The following is a 25,499-nucleotide window of genomic DNA, read 5'->3' as shown; positions in this document are numbered from 1 at the left end:
AAAGGGCTGGCTGCAGAGTGGGGAGGTTTGTGCTGGGTGTTGGTGGGGAGCCTGGTGACAGAGGGTCTGCACCAGGGTGAGGTGCAGGGAGGGATGCCCTTTTCCATCTGTCTGCTTCTTCCTGTGTGCTCCACTGCTATGAAAGTGTAAGATTCACTGACCATCAGGAAAAGAATAACTCAGCCGAATATATAAATCCATGTGCTCTTTCCTGAAGGTTTTTCTCCGTCTTGTGTGCCTCACTGCTATGAAAGTGCATTTGCTTCCATATTAACAATAACACACAGCCCCCTATGAAAGGCTGCCCATGAGTGTGGGGCACTGCCAGCAAAGCACATGGCCTTGAGTGCACTGCCCACCAGAGTGACAAAAGAGCAAAATGACCAACTAAGAGGCATGGAGCCACACTCCCAGAGTCCAAGGATCTCAATGCAGGAGTCTGGGCTGTGCAACTTTCTTTCTTTCTGAGGAGGAGAGGTGTGGCAAGGGTAGGCCCTGGGATCTGAGGAATGCCCTGAGGAACATCAAGGCGGAAGGTCCATGAGCATGGTCACACACACACACCCTCCCCCAGGCAGTGGGGATTTACTGAGAAAAAGAGCCAACATGTGTGTGTGCACGGCTCCGGTTTCACAACTTTGCTTCTTTTGCTGATTCCCATGATTGAATCTGCAGGGAAAATCCCAAGAAAAACAACAGGGTGGAGAGGAGAGGAGAAGGCGGCAGAATAGCAAATAGGGGATGACCGGTCTCAAGAAGCGCCCTAGTGACCTCCTGGAAGCTTCTCCAGAGGGGAAAATCAATCAGCAGCCACCAGTGCTTGGTGCCTTCCCCACCCCCCAGGGTTCTGGAGGTGGGCCCAGTGTGGGGAGGTTAGGTTTCACCCATGACTAGAAGTCAGGATAATGACAGCAGCGACCTCCCTTGAGGGCACTCCGGGGCTTGACCTAAGCTGGATTCCAGGACTCGCCTTGGTTTTTGCTCCTTGCCAGTTCCTCCTGATTGACACAGGATGTACACAGATCCCCCTTCTCCTCTTGGATCCCACATGCGTGTGCACGAGCATGTAAAACGCTGGTAAACGCTGGGAGACCAGAGGGCTCTGAGCCCCCCAGAGCAGGCAGGGCTGGACGGGGGAAGGGCTGTCACTCCTAAGCATTACCAGGTGCTCCCTTCCTGGTGTGACCAATCCCTGAACTCCAGCAAGCCTGCTCCTGTCCTGACTGGCACTCTAGCTTCCCTTTCTAGTAAACAAAGGAGGGGCCCCTGGGGCGGGTGCACCTAACACAGGGGCCGCTGCCTGTGTACCTGCCTGTGTATCCTGCCTACTTCCTCCATGGCTGGGTGCACCAGGTGGTCCTTTCTAAGTTCCCCCTTCAACCTAACTCTAGGGCAGGGTGGGTGGGGTGGGGAGATTCCCTTCCACGGTTGTCTCACTGTTGGAGAAAGTCAGCATGGCTTCAGGATGAAACCCCTGTGGGTGGTGGGTGCTACAATTATTCAGGTCTCAGGATCTGGCCCACCCATCCTAAGTAGCCCAGTTCCTTCTACGCAGGACACACGAGTTGAGGCTGATGGGAAATGGGACCCAGGAAACCTAAGTCAACAATGTGGGAAGACCCAGAGTCTGAGGGCGAAAAAAGGGACGTGCCTGAACCCAGTACTGACAAGACAAGGCAAGGGGCAGCTTCTGTAGCTGCTGCCAGCCCGGCCTGCAGCTCCTGTTGCCCAGGTCTCCCCAGAGCTGGGGTATAGGGGTATAGGGGTATAGGGGTATAGGGGTAGGCAGTCCTTTTCTGCAGCTCCTTGCAGGCTGTCTCACTCCTGCTCTCCAGCCTCAACAGGGATGAGTGACCACACGCAGCCCTGCTAGGCTCGACACCCCCGTGGAGGGGGAGAAAACTAATGTCTCCAGGCTTTGCTCACGCTAGTTTTGACCCGAGCCACTACCAACCAAGTGTTCTAGCTCCAGCCGGATCCATTCTCAGCACTTTGGTCATACAGCAGAGAGAGAATGGGTGGGCATTTCCCAGGAACTCCATCCTTCCGAAAATTCCCCTCCCGCTATTGCCAAGGGAGCAGGCTGAAGCCTGGGTTATTTACACTGCAGAAGGGAAGAGAGGAGAGGCTCTCCCAGGAAGCTAATCGCTCTGGCTAGCACATCCCAGTTCCTCCCACTGCAGGTCATGACCAAGCATCTAACCATACCCTGGGTAGGCCTTCAAGCCAAGCCCTAAAGGCTGCCAGGCAGGGTGGGAGTGGGGCAGAGTAGGCAGGGAATGGAAGGCCAACCCCTCAGGGGGATTCCCGGGCTGGGGTCAGGGGGAAATCGGAGGCTGATCCAGGAATATCTGCCAGGGAGGATGAAGACTGACCCACAGGACATGGCTCACCCAGTTGTGTTGCTGGCATCCAGGGGCTCACCATACAGGGGTCTCTGGCTTCTGCTCGGGGAGCCAGCCTTGAATGTGTGCTGATGGCCAAGTCCCTTGCCTGGGGCATGAAGACACAGAGCAGCCTTCACTGTTTTTACCTTGGCAAGTTCACTGGCTCTGGGTGCACCTGCATTCAGCCCTGTCTCCAAGGCCTTCGTGTTTACCTCTGCCTGATGACAGCCTGAGGGGGAGTGTGCCCACCTGCCAGCACTGCAATCTGCAGGTCCATCTGAGATTTAGCTGCCAGCACAGGTTTGAAAGACCAGGACATGGCAGTTATGCTGCTGCTTGGGATGCATGCTGGAGTGCCTGGGTTTGAATCCCAGCTGCACTTTCAATTCCATCTGCCTGCTAATTGTGGTGATAGCTCAAAATGCTCAGGTTCTTATGTATAGGGATGACATGCGTTGAATTCCAGGCTCCTGGCTTTGGCCTGGCCCAGAATTGGCTGCTGCAGGCATTTGGGCAGTAAACCAATAGATGGAAGCTCTCTCCGTGTCTGTCTCTGTTTATCTTTTTTCTACCTTTAAAATGAACAAAGATAAACTGGAATGAGATCAATTCTAGAATCCATATAGTCTGGGAAAGATGGAAGCTGTGCTGGCCTGCCTTGGGCCACTTCTGACTCAAGGCTAGCTCTGGGTCACAGCACTTGTTTTCTTTTTGATTTGATGTAAGCCTATGGAATCACTTCACAGTATCTTGGCCCAGTGGAGCACAGGGTGCACCTAGGAACCCTCACTTTACAGCAGACGTCAAAGCTGAGACCTGGGGTGGTCCCCGACACACTTCATGACATCATGCCAGGTAAGGGTAAGTCTGGCCACACACAGGTGGCTACTCTCACTGGACAAGCTTGGTATATGTGTGTGAGTGAGCGGGGTGGGGAGAGGGCATCTGGGGTGGGAAGGCTAAAGGAGACTGACACTGAGGCAAGGGCAAACCACTCTGTATTCTGCAAGCAGAGTCAGGGGCCTCCTAGAGGTACAGAAGGCAGAGAGGCTAGATGGGAGTGGGGGTGGGAGTCCTTGTAAGCCTCAGCCCCCAGGGCATGGCCAGGTACTCCACCACAGGTTGAACAAACAACAACAATAATTAGCAATGAGTAATCCCCAGGCAAGGCTACTTGCAGGCCTTGGGCCAAGAGGCGCTGTCTTGGGAGGGAGCCAGTGCTTGGCCAGCCAGCGTGAGCAGTGTGTGTCCATCAGCACGGGTGAGCAATGGAGGCATGTCCTAGGCACACCTCCCTGCCCCCTTCTGAACTCAGTCCTGGAGTGTGACACCTGCTGTCGTCACCAGCGACGCCACTTCTCCCCAGCCCCTGCCAACACACTACATGACCTACTCCCTCTCCCACGCAGCTCCCCTTCCAAGGTCACACCCCCTTAGTGTGCGTGCGTGGCTTTGGCAGGCATTGGAAGCAGTGAGCAAGGGCTGCATCTGAAGCCTGTTCTCAAAGGAAAGCTGACACTGGCAGTGACTCTGGCCAGAACAGGTCAGCAGCCATAATTCCTGGTGAGAAGGAAATGACAAGGACAGGGAAAGGCGGCGGGTGACATGACGTAACACTTCTTCCGAGTCCTAGGTCCCTGAAGACACAGGGCCAAGAGGCCAGGGCTCAGACAACACGGGTGGAGCTTGCTAGGCCGGACACTCAGTTCTGACAATGAAAGTGCTTGTTTGGGTGTGTGGAGGAGGGGGGGCGGGTGGAGTCCTAAACAGAGCAGGAATGAGGCCAATTTAGGGTGATGGGAGATAGGCTGGCAGCATCTGGACAGGAACCGGACTTCCGCCTCAGCTGCTAGCCATGGCCCTAGTGTGGGAAGTAGTTTTCAGGGCCCAGCTGGGTACAGAGCAGGCTGTCTCTTCCCAGACTGCTGGAGGCCTGCAGTGTCCAAGCATGCATCCACATCTCACCCCCTCTACTTCTAGCTTCCCAGAGAGTTCAGGGATCTGACAGACCCGCACAGTGGGATTCCCTTTTAAGTTCTATCCCAGACTGGACCCTGAGTGGTTCTAGTCACAACCTCCCACTCCATGCTTGGTATGGGGGACAAACAGAGAATGAGGAGGCCCTGGTGTAGTGGCTTGGGGTGAGAAAGAGCTAGGGGTTTGACTTTTTTCTTCCCATGCGTAGGCTGCAGGGGGCTAACCTCAGCATGATTGCCTACTCTCGTGTCTGTTGTGTGAGGGGCCCAGGGGGCTGGAAGGCTCCCAGCAGCCCACCCTTGCTCTCCAGCTTCCTGCTGCTACTGGTGACTGGAGATGAGAGGCAGGCATGGATGGGCTCTTGCAGTTCCTCCTCCTCCAGCAGGGATTGGCAACCTTGACTCCAAGGGGATATGGATCAGAAAACCGAGTTCTCCCAGGGACCCAGGGAGGGACAGGTTTTTCAGAACCTCCATGTGGACACCTACAGTTGCACCTGGGTGCTCAAGTGAGCACATGGGGTGGCATGAGAGTAGCCAGAGTGCTTACACTCAGTGATGGCATCCTTAGAAGCAAAGGCTTCATTCATCCTCTTCAATTTGTTCCCTAAATTGCCTCCAGGAGTGCTGGCACAGCTGAAGCTTGGAAGTGTTGCTTTCCTTACAACCCATAAGATACCAGAGTATACGGCCAGCGCTCAGGGCCTGTACCATGGCATATCCCCTACTTGCAGTGCTCACATTCCATATGGGCGCTGGTTTGAGTCCAGGCTGCTCCATTTCTGATCCAGCTCCCTGCTTGTGTGCCTAGGAAGGCAGCAGAGATGGCCAAGGTCTTGAGCCCTTGCACTCACTTGAGAGACCTGGAAGAAGTTCCAAGCTCCTTCCTGGCTTCTGATCCGCCTAACTCTAGCCATTGCAACTATTTGGGAAGTGAGCTAGCAGATGGAAGATCTCTCTGTCTCTCCTTCCCTCTAACTCTCTCTTTTAAATAAAAGCAAATACACTGTTAATTAATTAATTTTAAATTTAAAAAATTTTTAAAGATTTAGTTTATTGGAAAGGCAGATGTATAGAGAGGAGGAGAGACAGAGAGGAAGATTTTCCATCTGATGATTCACTTCCCAAGTAGCCGCAATGGCCGGTGCTGCGCTGATCCGAAGCTAGTAGCCAGGAACTTTTTCCTGGGTCTCCCACATGGGTGTAGGGTCCTAAGGCTTTGGGTTGTCCTCAACTGTTTTCCCGGGCCACAAGCAGGGAGCTGGATGGGAAGTGGAGGCTGCGGGATTAGAATCGGCGCCCATATAGGATCCTGGTGCGTTCAAGGAGAGGACCTTAAGCATTATATTATCGTACCGGGCCCAATTTATTTATTTTTAAGGCCAGTGCTCAAGGTTAAGAACAGGAGTCTGTGGAAGCCCACACTTTCTGGGCACTTGGGACCCTCCCCCTTCATTTCTGAGAGTGTCCCAACCTCCCCTCTCCTATGCTGAAGTGAAGTGGCTCCACAATGGTGACTGCAGGTATTTCAATGGATGGACATGTGACCCCTGGTTAGCCAATCATTGTATCCCAGACTAACTTTGTGATTGGCTTGGAGATGGGCATGTGACCCAAGCTGAACCAGGAAGTGTCGATTCTGGGGCTTTGGATAGGCTCCCATGACAGAAGCTCTTTCTTTGCCTATGGCTAGGGGGTTGGTTGCTGAGGTTAGCCCAGAACTTCTTATAATCACGAGGGGAGAGAAAGCCTGAGCCCCATGTGGGAACAGAGCCAGGAAGTAGAAAGGACAACCCAGTCGCTCAGGACAGGGTACAGCCTAATAAGCCTTTCCCAAGGACTTTTCAGGATCTGCACTTCTGTTGCTCCAAAGGCCTGGCAGGGACAGGAGGAGGGGAGAAGGAGGAAGCAGGGGAACGGACGGAGAGCAGCAGAAAGCAGGCTGGGGTCGGCCTGGCAATTGCTCCTCCAGAAGGAAGACCGTGTGTGAGGGACACTTCTCCAGCCATGCCCAGTTCTCTTGAGGACTGAGAATGTCCCACCCCTTAACCCACTTGGGCCTGCAAGAGAGCAGAGGGAATGAGGTGGGGCTGTGGGCAGGGGAGATGGGGAAGTGCTCCTCACTTGATCTTAGCCAAAAGGCAGAGAAGCTGTTAGAGGAAGTTCCCCTCTGTACCTGCTCAGGGTCAGGCATTCCCATGGCAGCCATGGGACTCTAGGGAGACAAACTTCAGCCTAGCCTTCAAAGGTGACTCAATTTAGGTAGGCAGAGCCACATGGGCTGTGGTCTGGGTGAGCGGACTTTGATGGGCACGGAGGATGGAGGCATGGAGATACTCATTACTTGGATTCAGAGTGTGTCCGGATCCATAGGACTAAAGCTGGGTGCCTACGGCAGGGTTCTTCAGTGGCAGTGTTTGAGTAAGCATCTATTTTATCTTCAGGCTGGTGGGAAGACGATCCACTGAACCAGTCAGCTTAAAGGCTAAGCTGGGGTCCTCAGGAGGATTGGGCCCAGGTAGAGCCAGGCAACTAACAGAATCAGATCCAGCCAAGGCTTCAAACCAGCTGCCCCTTCAAAGCAAGTCTGACCCTTGGAGCCCTGCTCATGCATTTGCAAAGAAGCTAGCTAGCACGCCTGGGCCCCAAACAATGTTGGCCTGGGTCTGGGCCCTGTATGGTCTTGACATGGTCACAGAAACTGGCCAATTTCCACATCTTCAGAGGTCTCCTTGCTTAACTTAGGGTGGGCTTCTCATAAGCTGGAGCCACCTGTTTTTGAAGGTTATGTCTCAAGATGTTGATGCTCTTCATTTTGGAAAAAGTCAGACACAACCAACCACAGACCAGCCAGGGGAGGGACTCGAGAGTCCTGACCATCTATTTTCCCTTCCTCAAAAACCAGCCTGCTTCCTCCCAGCCTTCCTAACATTGGCCTTGACCGAGCTCCCCAGCCCTGGGCTACGAGGTGCAGGGGAAAGGGAAAAGGGGGCTTCAGGGGGTAGGGCACACCCCTGCAGGAATTTGCAGGGCAAAAGGCAAAGACTGGTGGGGAGGGGTCGCAGAAGTCTCTGGGTGACACAGGGCAAGAGGCCTGTACTCCAGCCAGACCCAAGGGAACACATATCCCTTTGCTGGGTGAGAGTGCCAGTGAGCAAGGCTGGGGGCAAGGCCAGGGTGCCAGAGGGCACAGCACTCTCCCTGAACCATCCATGCAGGAACACAGGCCTACTTGCTGCCCCCTCCCCCCTGCCACAACTTCCCATTAAGGCAACTTTTGGCAGAGTCACCAGGCACAGGAACAAATAGCTGCAGTCTGCAATTGCTGCAGCCAGAGCAAAAGTAGTAAAACTTGTTGGCCAACTCTATCAACACCAACAGCACAGCGTGGATACGCAGGAGATATATACCACGTGTTCACACACAAACATGTGGCTGGCCCACACCCCCTCTCCAGATGGCGGGAAGGCAGGGAGGTGGGGAAGCTGCACAGAAGCTGGGAGTGAGCTAGGAGGATTCGGTACTGCTGTGTGTCCCTCTACCCCAGCAGCGCCAAAACCCAGGGGCCCACACCCTGAAAACCAACTCTTCACAAAAAGTATGCTTGTGATGAACCAGCTACCTTGTCATTTTGCAGGGCTCAGAAGTGCAGATCCTTGGGATCCAGGGTGGGGATGTATGTGGCCAAGAAGCTCACTGGTACCCTCTGAGGAACATCATGGAAGCAGAACCCTAAGGAGGCCCTAAGCAGCCCAGCCAATCCCATGGGAGGGTCCAAGTGCCAGGAAGCATAAGAGGAGACAGGAATCTCAATTCTGTCCCAGGTCTGCTTTGTGGTTCTCGGTTTTCTTTCCACACAATGGGAGACAGTGGACACCCGTGCAGTTTGCTGCTCCATCCACCCAAGAGCAGATTTCCAGGCTGCCCTAGAGATCCTGTTTTTGTATACTGCCCCAGTCCCAAAGGGGAAAAACAGAAGACAAAATCCTGTAGCTACGACAGATAACAGCATCTGCCCAGCAAACAGCAGGAGGCCAAAGCAAGAAACAACAGGCCAGGGGTGACAAACAGGAACACCCTGATGAGCAGCAACAAGTTTAATGGGACCAAAATGTCAACAATCTCAATTTTAAAGGTGAATGGGCCATAACCCTGACGTTGCACAGAACACAAACGGACAAAATCTAGGCCCATAAGGTTTCTGTAAGTCAGCTAAAAGAAAATGAAATGGCCCCCAGGAAACCTTGGGGTCTGGGTTGGAGGGCTGAATGGGTAACTTTCAGGAGACAGTGGCAAACTGAATCAGGTTACACAATGTTTGTCTGGCTGGGGCCAAAAGGCCAGCGTCACAAGCTAGAGCCTGGGAAGGTGCTTATCTCTGGCAGAACCACGATCCAGGGACCAGAGACAAGCTCTGGATCACCAACTCTCAGAGCATCATGCTCTCCAGAGTGAAAACATCCTCTTGCAGCTTCTTTGCCAAACAGGACACCTGCCTCTTGCTGAGCCAGACCAGACCCCAGTGTGTTCCTTCTCCATCAAGCCAGCACAGGACCCCCTATCGCCACTTCAAAACACTCCCACTATTATTATGGTTTTGTTCCAAGAGCTTCCACAGGAGTTCTTCTGATCCACACATACTTGGCTGTGATTCACTGAATGATTTGGGCCAAGCTAAGACAAACAGCACAGGAATCCACACCTGCCCGCACGGCCTCCCCTCCTGCTCCTCCACTGCTTCCCTGCCCCCACCAGGCAGTGTTATGGCAGAGGCATGCTGCTGCTTTTGTCAGAGTGCTGGGAGGTTAGCTTTCCCAGGCTGGAGCCGCACCAGGGTATAATTACAAACAATGTGTGGTGATTGGTTCTCTCATTATGCAGGTAACAACTTCTGAAGTTGAGGGCCTGGACCATAAACTCTCTAGCCTAATGACACAAGGACATTAAGAGATGGGGAGGAGGAGGGGCATGCCATACAGAGACTGGTCAGATGGTGTGCATAAGGGAGAGCAAGAGGATTCCAGAACCAGGGCAGGAGCAAATGGCTAGGAAAGGGTAAAGAAGATAGTTTCAAGAGGGAAAGGAAGGAGGATACTGTTCACACATTTATTTGTTCATTCATTCATCTAGTAGCAAAAGTAGGATGCAATGGTGAGAGGCACCGGCTGAGCCCAAAGTACACTTAAGTCTCCAGACAAGTCAAAGGAACCACCAGGGAAGTCTCCACAGCCTCTTTCCACAAGGAGGGTGGAGCCTCCTGGAGAGGAGAGAGGCAGTGGGGAGACAGGGGAGAGAAGCTAAGCAGAAGTGTTTATTTGCAGCACTGGAGGAGGGCTGTGACCCACAGTTTGGGGCAGGAAACCTCCCAGACAGTAGGGAGCAGGGCAGGGGGATGGGAGGTATCAAAACACAGATAGCTCCCTGCCCCCATGAGCAGCTCCAAGCTTTGGGAGAACAGCCATTTCCTTCACACTCTGGCCTCAGTTTACCCACTGTACTCCAGGGGATGGGGTGAGATGGGGTGGGGTAGGGTAGTGAAGGCTACAACTTTGAGCTCTGGGGATGAAAGGCTCAGCCACAACCCAGACCACCGCTCCTGTAAAACAGCGCAGGCGACGCCAGGCCGCTCTTTTTGGCTGGTGAGTAGGGCGAGCCCCTCTTTGAAGATGAAACGTGCTGGGGCCTAATGAGGAGTCGTCAGGCGGCTGAGGCAGCTGAGATGGGTGGCAGTGGGGCGGGGGTACTTGCCCCCCCAGCCCCTCCCAGGCCAGGTCGCGGACACAGGGCCCTGCTCCACACTCTTCCTCCTCCCAAACTCCTGCTAGCTTCTGCCTCCTCTGCTCTAGGCTGCGTCACTGGCAGAGGCAGAGGTGAAAGGGGGCTCTAAGGTGGTCTCTGGTTGTGGTTTCCAAGTCAAAGGGGTTCATAGTTGCCCTCTGCCCTTCCTCTACATGAATGACAAGTGTCCTCAGGATCTAGGACACCCTCGCCCACCTGCTCATTCCTCCCTCTTCCCAGGCTGTGGACCAAATATCTTCTGCCTTGGAGAGGTTCAGCACTGCACTGGGCTCTGGTGAGAGCCACACATGTGCCTGCTGACACTGAGGGCACAGCCTGGGACCAGCCAGACTAGACAGCCTCTCATCCCTCACTCTTCCTTGCCTTTCTTCTTCCTCTGTGCTCCCTGCCCTTCCTTCCTGCTCAGACGGACCACGCCCAGGGGTTGGCTCCCTGCTGGTCTCTAGCTCCTGTTTCTGGGGAGATCCTTGGTGAAGGAGCAGGGACTGTGGCAACAGCAGTGCACACTCTCCCAGGAAGAAGCAGCCTGGTGAAGGCCCTGACACTAGGCACAAGGGACCGATGACCTTGCCAATGTGTTCCGGGACAGGAGCGTGCACTCCAGGATTATCGCATCTTCCTAATGGCCCACTGACGTTCACTAAGTAATTAATTCATTTATCTGATCTGCACAGTGATGCCCAAAGGTTGGTCTTCTGGAGCATCAGCATCTACTTTTCCGAGTTGAGTTTGTGGAATTACCACCTTCCTCAATTAGGAGATCTCTATCTGTACTCCTCCCCCTGGGTTTCTAGGGTTAGGAGGGAGCCCTAGCTGAGATGTACCCCCTTTTCTCTAGGGAACCAGGCTTGGAATTCCTGCTCTGAGACTCACCCCAAGACCGCCAGACCTTCAGAGTACCTTGTTGCCCCTGATTTCCAACAAAGTGTGGCTCTCAGGAAAGCTAGTCAGGTCTGGAAAGTCAATTAGGAAGAAGTGGGGCAAGGCCAAGAACTCAGCCTGGGGAACAATCACACCAAAAGCCAACAGGGGCCTAAGGCCCAACTGTGTCCTATAAAACTGGACAGACGCCTCGTGCATCTAGACACTGCCTGCACTTCTCCTTGACCATTGGCTCCCCCTACCCTCCAACATACATTCTCTCCAGCAGTTCAGCTCCAGTATCCCTGGTTGTGCTGTGCTGGAAGACTGAAAGCCCCGTGGCTAACAAAACCATGCCAGGCTACAGAGGGTGCACACACAGAGCCAGGTAGAGGCTTGACTTACACATCTTTGCATATGGCATCCCCTGCGCCTGTGTGTGAACAGCATGGTCAAGGGCACTAATTACAGGTCTTGGAGATACGATGAGCACCTCCCTTCCTTGGAGGTGTTTCTCATTGTGTCTCTGTCCTGGCATGGCCCCAGGGGTCTGGGAGGACTGGCAGCCATTGGCACGCAGGCTGTACAAGGTCGACAGCCCTGCTTCTTGCCCACCCCACACCCCTGTCTTGCGGTGGCAGTGCCAGGCAGCAGGTGTTGGGTGCTTACCTTGTGGTCTAGCTCAGCATTGGTCTTTGGCTGTTGCTCCTGGCAGGGTGGCAAGGGCTCCGAGCCCAGATGCTGCCTGAGGGATGATGGCCTCATGAGGCTCAGGAGCCGGCTGAGTAAGGACAGCTGGGGAGGAGAAGGGAGGTTCTCACTCACTGCAGATAGCAAGGCCAACGCTCAGGGTTGCAGCAAGGACACCCTGGCTGGTGGGAGTAGGTCAGAACACTGCCTCTGGAGGCCTGGGCGTGTGTACCACTTAGAAACGGCTTGAGACTGAGAGCTCCCTCAGGTAACATGGCCCACCCGTGTGTAACACAGTGCCTGGCAAGCTGTGGGCCCTCTACAGGGTGGGTAAGACATGCATCTACTTCCCTGAGGACACAAGAGCAGCAGAGCCACCTCCTCTGACACCAGCCAGGTCCCTGCCCACTCCGAGCAGCAGCTGCTTTCTCGCAGGCCCACTCTCCACACGGTCCCTCTCTGTTTCTTTGAACCTGTCATCGTGGGCATTTGTCAATATCCACAGAGGTGGGAGGCTGTGCCCTGGGCCCCACCTGTCCATCATGTAAGTGACAACTGTCCTCATCCTTCTGCTTTGCCTGTTTCGTGGCTTCTCTTCCCTTCACCCCTGCCCTGACCCTTTCCCTTCAGAGAAAGGGGGAAAAATTAAAAAAAAAAGCAAGTCCAAACATCGTATCCTTTTCCCCATAAAGAGCTTCTAACAAAAAAGGGTAAGGATTTTTCCCCAACATAAACATGACTTTCTTGCCCAACAAAAATTAGTAAACATTCTTTACTATCATCCAACACCTGTGTTCAGTTTTCTCTGATGGTCTCAAATCATGTCCTTTTATGGCTGGGTTGTTCGGACAGGAATTCCCCATGAGGTCCACACACTGCATTTCGTGGATGTGTCACTACATCTGTTGGCAGGCCACACTTGCTCTCCATCTAGTTTTTTAAAGAAACTGATCCCCAACCCCATTCTTGAACAGAGGCTCTAAGACTCTGGGGAGGAGGCAGAAACTGCCTAGATTCAGTGTCTGCAGCCAGCCCCTCCTATACACGTGGCCAGAGCAGTGCCCCTCTAGGGGAGGGGGAACCCAGCAAAGACTGTCCAGTTGCCCTGCAGCATGGCTAGGGTGCAAGCAGGCATGGACCTTGTCCCTGAGCCCTAGGAGGCCACAGGCAACCTTGTGGGGGGCAAAGGATGATATCAGAAGTATCCTCTCCTTAGATCTTCCAGGTGCAGGGTGGTTAACTGCCAGGGGGCAGAGCCCCCTCCTGCAAGTCCAGCTCCCTGCTTGAGCTCAGCCCAGAGGCACACCTGGCTTCCTCCTATGATTCAGGCAGACACCTGCTCAGCACTACAGCCGGCCTCAGGCTGAGACAGCCTGAAGAGCAGCTGGACCGGGGCCTGGGAGTCAGGTGGGACTTGGCTCTTGAAAGGAGGCCAGGGCTTCTGGGCTTCATGTCTGATCCCTTTAGAAGGGGTGAGGCAGGGGGAAGGAGAGGGAAGGTTCTGTTCCAGGAAAGGCACCATCTGGGGCTTCCACCAGACCGAGCTGTGCACCGCCTTCCTTGCTCAAGCTTCCCTGAGTCTGGGATTAGTTTCCAAAACAGCCCTGCCGGCTCACTTGCTTGCTTGGAGCGCACAGCTGTGCAAGCACAGGGGCCCAGCCCTGCAGCCCACGCCTCCAGCCTCACCCTGGGCCAGGACCTTCCCGGCTGCGGGAGACCTGGGTGGGGCTGAGCAGGAGACGCACACAAGCAAGTCACTTGCTTGCTGTTTCCCGTGTTTTTCCCCTGCGTGCAAACAGCTTCGCTGCGCTCAGCAAGCTGCCACCCCTGTGATCTGATTGCTAATTTTCTTTTGTTTCTAGCTCAGACCGCTCCAGGCTCCAGACTGCTTCTCTCCTACAGGCGAGCTCCCCCCCCCCTTCAATCCCCACTCTCGATCAAGGCCTTGTTTGGTCCCTGTGAGTTCCTAGCTGGGCTTGGGGGAGGGGACCAGCACTTTCACCTCCCCCACCCCAAACCCCCACCGAGAAGCCAGCTTTAAAAACACTGGGCACATTAGGGCAGACACCTAGGGCCAAGAAGTGAATGGGCATCCAAGACAGGCCTGCACCAGTATTGTCAGTTGCTCCACAGGAGGAGACAGGTACTGACTCTAAGGAGGCAACTGTCCACACAGCCTGTTACTCCTGCTGTGACTCCTATTCCCACAGGGATGGATAGTGGCCAAGATCTCAAGTGTCTGGGAGGCCACGGGTGGTCCATTTCCTGCTCCCAGTCTGTGCCCAGGACCCTGAAAACTGCCCCTTCCTCCCATGCTCCAGCTCACCTTTTCAGTGAGGTCCATTGGAGCACCACATCTAACCCAGAGCCCACATCACCTAACTGGCTAATTCCTTATGCCATACACTCTGTCCAAACACACCCTCCCACTCCCAATATTTACCAACCTTCTAGCAGATTCTGCAACTTACTTGTTTATTATGATCTCTTCTCCCTCTCTCGTTGGAATGTAAGCTACCTGAGCACAGTTTTGTTCTTGGTCATGTCTCCAGAGCCTTGCACCGTGTCTGGAACATGGCTGATATTTTCTATGCATTTGTTGAATGAATGAGTGTGTGCATAGCAAGGCAAGACGGTAACTGCCTTTTTGTCAGTAGATGCAAATCTATCCCCTTTGGTTTAGGCCACTTGAAGTCCCTGTTTTTCAAACTCTAAATTGAAGACATAGTTTGACAACACAGGAGCGTTGCGCTGCATGAGATGTCCTGGGATAAGAACCCGACATGCGTCCTCTCCCCACCCCTGCTCCACTCAGTGGGGGGAGCCCCAGCCTGGCAGGTGCACAGACCCTGAAGCGGTCCTAGTCTCCTCCTTCTCACGTGCCACATTCAGCTGGCTGTGAGCACATCTAGAATCTGACCATGTCTCGCCACCTGCTGCTATCTCCCCAGGCCAAACCACAGTCACCTCTCAACTGCAATCACTGTCTCCTCCCTCCTGCTCCCAGCAGTCTGTTCTCAACACAGCAGCCTGAGTAATCTTTAAAAAGCTTCCCAGTCTGAGGCTGGTTCTCTACTCAACAGCAAAGTCAAAACTCTCATCATGGCTTTGAAGCCTGGGCTGACTGAGTGTTTTCTAACCCATATTACCTCAGTAACTGCTATTCCATCTTGGGTGTCTGCTCGACTTACGCTGCCTCCGTTGACTTCCCTCTAACCCAGAGATGTCTGCCCCTGGGCCTTAGCACTGGTTATCCTCTCTGCCTGGCATGCTCTTCCCCAAGAAAACTGCTAAACTGCCAAACTCCTTAGGACATGCAAATGCCACTTTCTCTGTTTATATTTTAAAGCAGAGGCCTCCAAACACCTCCTCTTGCCTTCAGCAGGCTTTGCAGTTCTCTGTAGCACTGATTAGCAACTGGTAACGCAAATCCTTCCAGGAGCTTGAGTCTATTTTCCTCTGGCCTGGGAGCTTCATGAGGAAGGGACTGAGGGGGTGGTATAGTTCAGTAAGTTCATGGAAAATGTACATTATGGAGAAAGCCTGTATGGATTTCAAACATATATATTTTTTTGGCACTAAATTAAACTTATCCCCCCTTGTACCTTCAGTACCCAGAGTAGCACACTGGGGACAACTGGGTACCTTCTGTGTGAAATAACAGGCATGGGCCACGCTGCTAAGAGCCAAGGATGGGGCTGAACTGGCTGAGGGGCAGGACTCTAATCCTTGCTCTGCTGACTCCTGCCATGTGACCCCCAAAAAGTTTCATGCCTTAAGTTTCCCCACCTATAAACAATATAAACAGCAGTAAGTGTCTTTGCTGCCCAGGGTTGCTGTGAGGGCTAAATTTGTGGTTGACTCCCAGGACACAGCAAGGGCTGTGGGAGGGGGAGCTGCTGCAGGCTGCAGGGCAGAGGCTGTGGGGACAAAGTGGCTGTTCCAAGGTAAGCTTCAGGAAGATTTATTTGATAGGTCCAATTGGAAAGGGGTGTGCCTGCAGCCTGGTGACCTGGGGCGAGGTTGGAGTGGAACTCCCCACTTGCAGTGGGGACGGAAAAGCTCTAAGGAAGGTGGTGGGCAGGACCCTGCTGGTGCACCCCATCTCTCCAGCTGCCACGAATCTCTGGCTCCCTCTCTTCTCCGCAGAACATGCATGGACTTATCCCATAAGTCCTGGCTCTGGAGAAGGTGCCTCAGTATCCTGGGGCACAGTTAGTCAGAGCGGCCACAGCCGGCTGGCTCACCCATCTCTTCTGAGGAAGTCTGGGTGCTGTCTGCCCAGTGCCTGCCAGCGCCTGGGGCCAGGGCTGTTTAGCTAGTGTCTGCTATGCAGGCATGCGGGTGCATTGTGGGCACTGGCGGGTGGGCTGTCTGCTGTGGTGGAACAGCCCCGGAGCAATGAAATACAAAATTGGACCAGAGCTGGTTTGGTTCCTGGCAGGTCGCAAAGTATCTAGCCCTTGGGAGCCACGGAGACCCTCTGGGGTAAGCTCTATATGCAGTAATCCCATGTCACTTTCCTCTTTCCTCCACACCACCCTTCTGGGCTCCAGTCTTCCTCCTCACATCTCCCCTGGAGCTCCATGGGAACTCAAACTCTCCTTGCTCTCCCTGCACAGGCTCTGTTCAATACAACACAAAGCAAGGCAAACCACTAAGGCCCCCAACTGGCCCTGCCATTGAGCAAATCCCTGCCTTTCCAGGCTTTGCCCAGGCAGTTCTTGGCCAAGTAGTCCCTACCCTACCTCCCCACCTCCCTCTGGCTTCTGCTCTGCTCTCTGCTGGGCTCACTGACCCCCTCTGGACAATGCCATTGCCTTTCTAAAAGGGTGTCTTTTGCAGCCATGTGCCTCTGGCTTCATCTTTGTTGCACATGCCTTTTATAAGACTGTCGGGTCTCTCTGACCGCCCCCGTTCACGGAGGGGGAACCTGTGAAGCGACCCCAGTGCTGGTCACCTCTTCACTCAGGCCATACCCTCCACGAAGGCAATGGCCTGCATGCGGATGCCACAACTTCATGTGTTCATCCCTCCCAGGGTGTGCCTGGCCCAGTGCTAAGTGATGAGGGGGCAGCTGGAGAGCAGGAACCAAATAAAAGTGATCAGGAGCTGGATGCCTAGAAAATTTAAGACGGGGTAGCAGACGGAGTTGGGGCACTATGAGTTGATAGGCCAGGAAGGCCTCTTTGAGGAGGTCATTTCAGCTGGAGAGAGAGGGACAAGAGGCTCCAGTCATGCCAAGTTCTAGGGAGACAGCATTCAAAGCAAAGGGGCAGCCTGGCTCACCCTGACAACCTGGCCTGACTGGTCACCTCACCAATCTCTGTCCAAGCTGGATGCACTAATACATTCCACCAGCACCGAGGGCTCAACTGCAGGGGTTGGAGCAGCAGCCTTATGTCTAAGTGTTTGGCTTCAGGTGGACCCAGGGATTCTCCTAGGATTCTAGAGAGATCTTTGGGGGAGATGAGAGTGCTTTCATTCTCACTGGGGGCAGTGACTACTGCTCTAGGACCCCTAGGCTGGGGGGCTGCAGTCAGAGCTTCCTGGCAAGCAGAGGAATGGGTAAATCTCTATTGCCTCAAGGACACCAGACATTGTCAATCCAGGAATTTGAGCTGAGTAGTTTTTATTTTCATCAAGATTGCTTCCCCCTATAAAATGTTATATGGCCAGCGGCTTGGAGCAGGGGGAGATGAGGAATTAGTGTTCAGCAGGGGCAGGGTTTCAGCTTGGAAAGTTGGGGTCATTAAGGAGACTGACGCCAGGAGCCATCCATACACACACACATTGGGGCTGTGCTGCTCTCCACAGTGAATGTATTTAGTGCTATGGACCAGAATACTTAAAACTGATTAGAACTTTGCACAGTTAAGACAGTAAGGGGTGAAAAAGGTGAAACTGATAATTGTATTATACATGTTTTAGCATAATTATAAAAAAGATAATAGTGGCCCCAGCTCACAGATACATCCTTTACAACCTTGTGTGTGGCAGCTGCACACACAACTGGAGGGAAAAACTCACTCTGGGCAGAGGCTGCCAAGCTTTGAGCAAAGCCTCAGGAGCAAACAGGCCCTGGGGAGGGCAGTCTCCATCCTTAGGTTTTCCCAAAGGATGCAGGCAATGGCTTACCTGGGTCTTCTCTTGCCAGACAGGGAGCATCTCTTGCTTGCCTAGCATTCGGGCAATAACCGTGAGGCTCAGCTGACTGCGAAGCTGCCTGGGAAGGAAGGAGCAAGAGAGCCTCAGGGTCCTATCATCTGAATGAGGGAGTCAGCTGATAGAGGGGTGGTGGGGATGTGGGGGAGCCCTGTCCTGGCAGGTGCCTGTGCTTTTCCCTCTAATTGTCCCCCACCATGGTTACCCATACTTAGCCATGGAGCCATACAGCCAAAAGGCATTCAATAGCAGCTCCACATTCCTGCTTGCAAATTCCCAGATACGTATCAGAGATGTATAGACAGACAGGCAGGGATAAGAGAAGGAATGTGGACAGGCAGGGGGAGAAAACAACCAAGAAGAGAAAGGCAGAGGTTGAGAGAGCAGGATGAAAGTAAAGAAGAAAAATACATTTTTGTTTTTATGCTATACCTGTGGGGCTTGCCAATGTCCAATCGGTGGCAATCTGGCCTGGGGAGGCCAAACCTGGCAGCTTTCACCCAGCAACCAGTGAGCTTTCCCCTGGGAAACTCCTCTCCTCATCCCAACTGTACCTAGGCAGCCAGGTAAAGCGGCCTGGGAATAACCCAGTCATTGAGTGGTGGCCTCAGGGCCTTGCTGGATTACCATAAGTATGTGCTGTCCAGGGGCAGACAGCACCACTCATCCAGCCAGCCTGCAGCTGCTGGGGTGGTGAAAGAGGCCGGCAGCTGGAGGGGGACTGAGCCAGGGCTCTGGGAAGGTGCCCCACACCACTTGGTGGGTGAGCCTGGTGGAACTAATACAGTATCCGGGCTTGAGTTAGCTGCAGTGGGTTTCCAAGTGCAGCCACCATGCTGTGCTACCTAATTGGATCAGATGAGAGTGGACACCTCCTCACCACAGTCTGTCACCATGGTAAAGGTTACAATCCCGGCATCTCCACAGGCTGGTTGCGCTCACAGGAAACAGCCGTCAGCCCCTGACAAGGACCCAGATGTGGTCACACTCCCTCATTCTTGAGCAAGGCTGCACCAGGAGAAGCCAAGGAGAGGTGTGGAAGCTGGAGGACGTGTAAAGAGCACAACAGAAAGCGTATAACTTCAACACTGCAGTGGACAAATGCCCTCAGCAGACGTAGGTGTCCTCAGTCATGGAACTGCCAGCACCACCTCAGGATGAGACATGGGGAACAGCCAGGTAGAGAGGAGGCCTTAGGGAATATGCATCCTGGGAAGGACATCAGAGTAGGTCACTCCCTGGTTGGTGCCGGGGGCTCCCCAAGAATCTTTCCAACCCTCAAACTGGGGTTGGAATGGCTTTCTTGAAGCCCCAGTGAGGCTGGGCAGACTGGATTCAGTGACTGTAGATTAGGGCCCTAAGAGCTGTTGCTTATTTTCTTAGGAAACAGTCAAGAAAGTCAGAGGGTTACCACACCAGGAAGGGTAAGGTGAAAAAGACAGGCAATAGTCAGTGCTGGGGAAAGAGCAGGCAGTCACTCTGCTTCCTTAAACTGTACACAGCCTCCTATCCCATGAAACAACCATCCTCCCAGGCACGCAGAAATGAAAGACAGAGCCCCTGTCATGTTCACAAGGACAGCATCACAGAGGACAAGCAGAGTGGGTTGCACATGTGTCCAGCTCAGTCCAACAGGGAGTGACAACTGTGAATGAACCCTAATCACCTTGAAGAGATGAGAGTCATGGAGTTGAAGGGAAGAATCCAGGTGCAAGGAATGTATGTATAGGATTTCCATTTAGCCTAAAAATGGGTAGTCAGGAAACTGGTGACTCAAGGGCAGAGAGGAGCACAGCCTAAGACATGCTTCACTTCTCTAGCCACCTCTGCCTGAGTCTGTTGGAACTTCATGTTGAATGTTATGCATGTTTCTCTGTTTGTCACTCAGAAAAGAAACTCTGGGGCTGAGTACAATGGTCTAGTGGCTAAATCCTAGCCTTGCAAGTGCCAGGATCCCATGTGGGTGCTGGTTCATATTCTGGCTGCTCTACTTCCCATCCAGCTCCCTGCTTGTGGCCTGGGAAAGCAGTAGAGGACAGCCCAAAGTCTTGGGACCCTGTGCCCATGTAGGAAACTCCTTAATTCCTGGCTTCAGATCAGCTCAGCTCTGATCACTGCTGCCTCTTGGGGAGTGAATCAGTGGATGGAAGATCTTCCTCTGTGTTTCTCCTCTCTGTATATCTGACTTTCCAATCAAGACTAAGTTTTTTTTAAAAAAAAATTAAATTTCAGGTAAATTTTCTTTCTTCCTTTTAAAATTTTTCAAACAAGTTTGCCTCAAGTGCTATATTCATCCTCTATGTGATATCCCTGAGAGTGGCTGACCATTAGCTCTTCTGTGCTGGATCCAGGATCCACGAGAGTGATAGGGGCCTTCTCTAGTGCTGTTTCCCTTTTGCCTGCACTGTTTTCTGCCGAGTGCCTTATACACATTGCACCTTCTCCAGGTCCTTGACTTAAGAGTCCTGAGCCCAGGCTCCACTGTATGGGCTTAGCCACAGGACAGCAAGTGGGAACACCTCATCCCTGCTCCCCCGCCCTCCTCCTTGAAGGCAGCACCCCCTCTAGAGAGGGGCTTTAGGACGCAGCTACCCCCCTCCCCTGAATTACACCCTTGCAACTCCCTACAACACACACACACACATACACACACACACACACACTCCCTTTGGTGGACTCCCCTTGCCTCCATGTCAGCCAGGAACTGCTTTCCAGCTGTTCCCCACCAGCAGCTGGGCCTAGACACAGTGGGAGGCAAATGGCCCCTCTGCAGCCACCACTCTGCTGCAAACTTGCAGAAGTCCCTGCATCTGGGCTTAATTAATCCTCACGCTCTGGGCCTGCTTTCACAGGAGCGCCTTCACCCGCCAACCTGGCAGGGAAGGAGCTGCCAGGGCTGGGGGTGGTTCCAAAAGGGGAGAGGCGGCCCCCGGGTGGGTCAGGAGAGGGCTGCAATCCAGAAGGAGAGAGGCGGCAAAAAAAAAAAAAAAAAAAAAAAAGGCTCCAGAAAAAGCAACGAGGGGGTGAAGAGAAGAAAAGAAACCCACATCTGAGAGCGGGCGGGCAAACACCCCCACTCGCTGTCCCGCCCGCCCACTGCCTTTCATCCTGAAGGCTCTCCTAGTCTTTTAAACACTCGCTCCTCTGGGACACAAGGACAGGGAGCAGGCTGGCGTCTTCATTTTTACAGACACTTCACCCCTAAGCACCACTCAGACTAAGCTGGGAGGGCCAACGGGGGTTGCAGAGGCTGGTGGGTGGTGGGGTCATCCCCCACCCAGAGGTTGCCTTGCCGCAGTCGGCAGGGCCTATCCCAGAACTCCCAGGCAAGTAAAAGAGGATGCAGAAGCCTCTGCAGCCATCTCCGCCACTGTCATATAAGGCAACAGGCGCCAGCTCTGCGTGCTCAGGCCAGGCCAGGCAGAGCTAGCCTCGCCCCCGCCCTTCCCCCACGGAACTCGGGAAGACCAGGACACTGGATTAGCATTCAGAGGAGCTGAAGGTGCTGGCAGACTTGAAGATGACTTTTCCAAACTCAGAGAAGAGAGCAGGGCAGTGGAACACACGCGCTCTGCTTTGCCAGCTTCCGGCCATGTAGTTCTCTCAAGGAGGCACCAAGAAAGGCAAAGACATTGATGATGTAGGCCCACCAGGATGTCAAAGCGGTGGCACTGGTCAGCGCAGACCCCTCACCTTTGGAGACCTTTGTCCTGCCAAGACTGACTGGCCCTCAAAGGCCCTCTGGCATTTGGCCAAAGGAGTAAGCTGCCTTTTCCATGTCTCCAGGGCAGCTCAGGAAGTAACAGCAGTGGCCTGCTCTGCCCAACAACCCTCCCTTGGCATCCACCCGGACTGCATCCCTGGGCTGTTCTTGGCATCTCTCCCCCATCAGAGATGACTGCCACATCACACACCCCTCAGACCTTCACTGGTAAACTTCATCCTTCCTCCTATGTGAGCATGGGGTGGTAAAGCCTCCCTGGTGGGGACTGGGAGCACAAGCCTGCCTGGTGAGGGTCATTTACTTCCCTGAGTGCCCTTGCTTCTCCTCTCCTCCAAGGGCAGCAAGGAGGAGATGGACAGCACCTCCACTGAGGCCGTTGGTGGTGCCCCACCCGGCAACACAATGGATCCATTTATAACTGACATATGAATGCGGCAGGGTCCCCTGAAGTGAGTGTGAGCAGAGACGCCAAAGAGGAAACTCCACATGGTCCTATTTAGAGAAATGTTCACAAGAAAGCAAAATGAACCTGTATGATAGAGACACAGCAGGGGTTCCCTTTGCGGGGGGGGGGAATGTCTGGGAGGGGCCCAAGAGGACTTCCAGGGCAGAACAACTCCCTTCTGTGGCCCAGTGGTTGTTACAGACTTGCCCTTGCAAAGTGCGCTGAGTGGCCAATTGATTCTTATGTCCTTTCCCTCATGTGAATTGTTATAATTAAAAACACACAGAACAGTTGCAAAACCACCCCCTCCCTCTTGTCCCAAGAATAAAAAAAATCATGGAAGCTTAGGTTTATTAAATGCCTTCAAGTCACCTGGTCCAAAGCCTGTATTGTCATCCATTTAATTCTCTTTGCCAGACCCCAAGCAAGTATTCATCTCAGCTCATCGGAAGCACAGGATGTAGCAAAGTGGCCCAGTTCACTTGTGAGAATCCTCAAAGGATGTTTTCCCCACATTTTGGTCCAAATCTGCCCTTCTGTGACTTCCATATAGAGCTTTCGGATCCTGCGCCCAGAACTTCAAGGAGGTGGCCTCACATGTTAGGATCCCTGTGCCCCTAAAGACAATGGCTGCCTTCCCACAGCCACCCCTTCTCCAGGCGCAACAGCTTCACTTTCCTATCTTTTGAAATCTTTTCCCCATTATCATTTGAATCTTTCTGAGGCGTATGGGGAGGGGGAAGGAGGCTGGCAAGCTCCCCTTCAAGTGAGCCGCTCAGAGTCGTGGCGGATGCTCATTTTCTTGGCAGCCCTGGCATGTGTGAAGCAGTTAACAGATTGCACTCAAAGTCTTTCTTCACACGTCTGCTGTCAGACCCCATTTCCTAGATTCTGTTCTTCGTTGTGCAGCTGGGCCTCTCCTTCCGACTTAGCCCATCCTGATGGTCTGTGCAGACAGGGGGAAGCTTCAATTCATTGTCAGTTGTACTCATGTCAGCTGTGAATCTGACCATTGTTCCACTAATGACCTCATCCAAGACACTGGTTGTTCCCTGGCCAACCTGTTAGTGGAGACGACAGGTCTCTGGGTGGCCACAGGGCCTGCCTAGGGGGCTGATCCGCTGCCCAGCAACATCCTCTGATGATGAGCCTACCTAATTCTTCCATCACTCAGCCCACATTTCTTCAGGTTGTCCCTTAGCACACGGTGACAGTCCCCATGGGAACGTGGCAACCTACACTGCACTCTACAGCCTTCTCCAGAGCGCCATCCTGGTTAATCGAACTGAAGTGAAATGAGGCTCGTCTATTTCCATGTATCCTTACAACTCTCACAAGCACAGTGCTTCCTTTTCTAAGAAAAGGCCTTGGGGAAGTATGCTGAAGGGTGAGTCACCCCATCTCCCAGGACCTTCTCCACTCCAAAGGCCTTTCCTGCCACACTCAGGGTATTCCAAGTGCCAGCCAGATGCCTTGTAACATCTCCACTACTACTTTGTTTCATAGATTTCAAAATAAGGTGATTCTTCAATGACATTTTCCATGAACTTACTGAAGTACCTCATATTTGATTCCACATGAATAATTAATCTCCTTGACAAAACCCACAAATAAAACAGGAACTACGTAACATTGCTCCTGCTCCATCAGTGTTAACAACTGTCAGTCCCAAATTGCTCCTTCCTTTAAAAATAACTACTCAGAAGGGCCTCACCTTGGGGCCCCTTGGCATCACCCAGCAATGCCACCACTGGTCTATGCCACCTGTTTGTCTTGCTTTGCATCCTTTCCATCTTCCACATCTTTTTCTTTCAAGATTTTTTTCCCTCTTTTTATTGGAAAGGCAGATCTACAGAGAAGAAGAGACAGAAAGATCTTCCATCTGCAGTTCACTCTCCAAGTGGTTGCAATGGCCGGAGCTGAACCGGTCCAAAGCCAGGAGCCAGGAGCCATGAGCCTCCCACTCGAGTACAGGGTGCAAAGGCTGTGGGCCATCCTCTGCTGCTTTCCCAGGCCACAAGCAGGGAGCTGAAAGGGAAGTGGAACAGCTGGGACATAAATCAGAGCTCATATGGGATCCAGGTGCTGCTTGCAAGGTAGAGGATTAGCCAATCAAGCCATCGTGTCGGGCTCTCTTCTACATTTTTCAAAACCTGAGATCACAGGTGAGCGAGTCCCTGTGGGCACTGAGCTTGCAACCTTCAGCTCACGTCTCCACTTTGCTTTCCCTCTATGGCTTCATCTGCAGTTTATATTCAAAGTTTCAGCCCAGGATCCATCACCCAGCCAACACGAGCCACCTTGTTTTAGAATCTGCTGCCAAAGAAAAGTCACATCTTCTCATCTTGTGAATCCTGTCCTCCAGAAGCAGCCATGGGCAAGCACATTCACTGAACTCTACTCCAGCTGGGCCCCCCAGGGACCCAGTGAGCAAAGCCATTGCTCCCATCCTGCCTGCCCGCAGCCTGGGGCTCAGCAGTCGGGGTCCAGTGTCAGGAGGGTGCTTGAAAGAGGAGCACTGTAGCCCAAGTCTGGGCAGATAGGAGGTCACTAGGAAGAAGTTTCTTAAGAAGAGAGCCCAGAGGTGGAGGTGCTGCTCCTCATGAGCCTGAGTGGGTGCAAAGTCCTAGGATGTAGTGGAACACAACAGGCCTGTAAGGAACAGTGGAAAGGGCAGGATTGAAAAGCAGGCACATGGCCCTGGTGCATCATGCATCATGTTGAGCTGGAGGACAGAAGCCCCAAAGTTTCAAGAAAAAGAGGGACAGGACCAGACATGCATTTGGGGTGGGGGGAGGGTCATACTGTCCAATGTCCTAGGCTGGATTAGAACCAGAAAGAGTCCTGGAGAAGACTGGCTGGAAGACAGCACAGGGGTGCTGTACAAAGAGCTTGAACTGAGATGGCAATGGTCAGGGGGAAGAGGACCAAAGAACCTTGTGGGAGATAAGGAAGTGTCACAGGACAGACTAAGTCCCTAGGCTTCAGGCTACTGCTGAGGAAGGTGCAGATGCCATTCAGAAACACATGAAGACGGAACACCTGTGCTCGTCAGGTGATGACTCCTGCTTCCCAGCAATATAATCCAAACCATTTGCCCACACCCATCCAGTGCCAAGCAGAACAGTCTGGCAACAATACTGATTTGGCACAGGTGTGGAGTCAAACACACAGTATGAATGACAGTATTGCAGGCTGGCTTCCCAAGGATCTGGAACCTGAAATGAAGATCATCATGCAGAAAATTCAGGCAGGAGAGGAGAGTGAGGGGAGAGCATGCCTAAGCCCCACCAGCAAGCAGGTTTGGGCTTGGGGAAACTCAGGCTGCTGTGTGACTACAGCAAATGGCTTCCGCTGGTCTCACAGCAGCTCTGGGGCTGGCCAGGTCCTTCAGAGCCATCCAGGATGGAAGCTGCCCCCCAGGGTAGGGAGCCATCTTTGGGTAAGGTGAT

At 53.2% G+C, this 25,499-nt stretch overlaps 1 protein-coding gene across 1 annotated transcript in view; it reads right to left on the bottom strand.

Annotated features, from left to right (window-relative positions):
• Nucleotides 1-25,499, bottom strand: part of FAM178B (family with sequence similarity 178 member B) — a 108,646-nt gene that overhangs the window by 3,218 nt on the left and 79,929 nt on the right. The window contains exons 13-14 of the mRNA XM_040993348.1: nucleotides 17,852-17,939; nucleotides 11,693-11,818 (exon numbers count right to left, since the gene is read on the bottom strand). Of these exons, the coding sequence (XP_040849282.1) occupies nucleotides 11,693-11,818; nucleotides 17,852-17,939 (214 nt within the window). The remainder of the gene's footprint in view (nucleotides 1-11,692; nucleotides 11,819-17,851; nucleotides 17,940-25,499) is intronic.

Source organism: Ochotona curzoniae, unplaced genomic scaffold (assembly GCF_017591425.1).
Source record: "Ochotona curzoniae isolate NIBS_2020 unplaced genomic scaffold, NIBS_Ocur_1.0 contig_883, whole genome shotgun sequence".
Classification (NCBI taxonomy): Eukaryota; Metazoa; Chordata; class Mammalia; order Lagomorpha; family Ochotonidae; genus Ochotona; species Ochotona curzoniae.
Note: the sequence above shows the minus strand (reverse complement) of the source record. Positions and strands in the feature narration are given on the sequence as shown.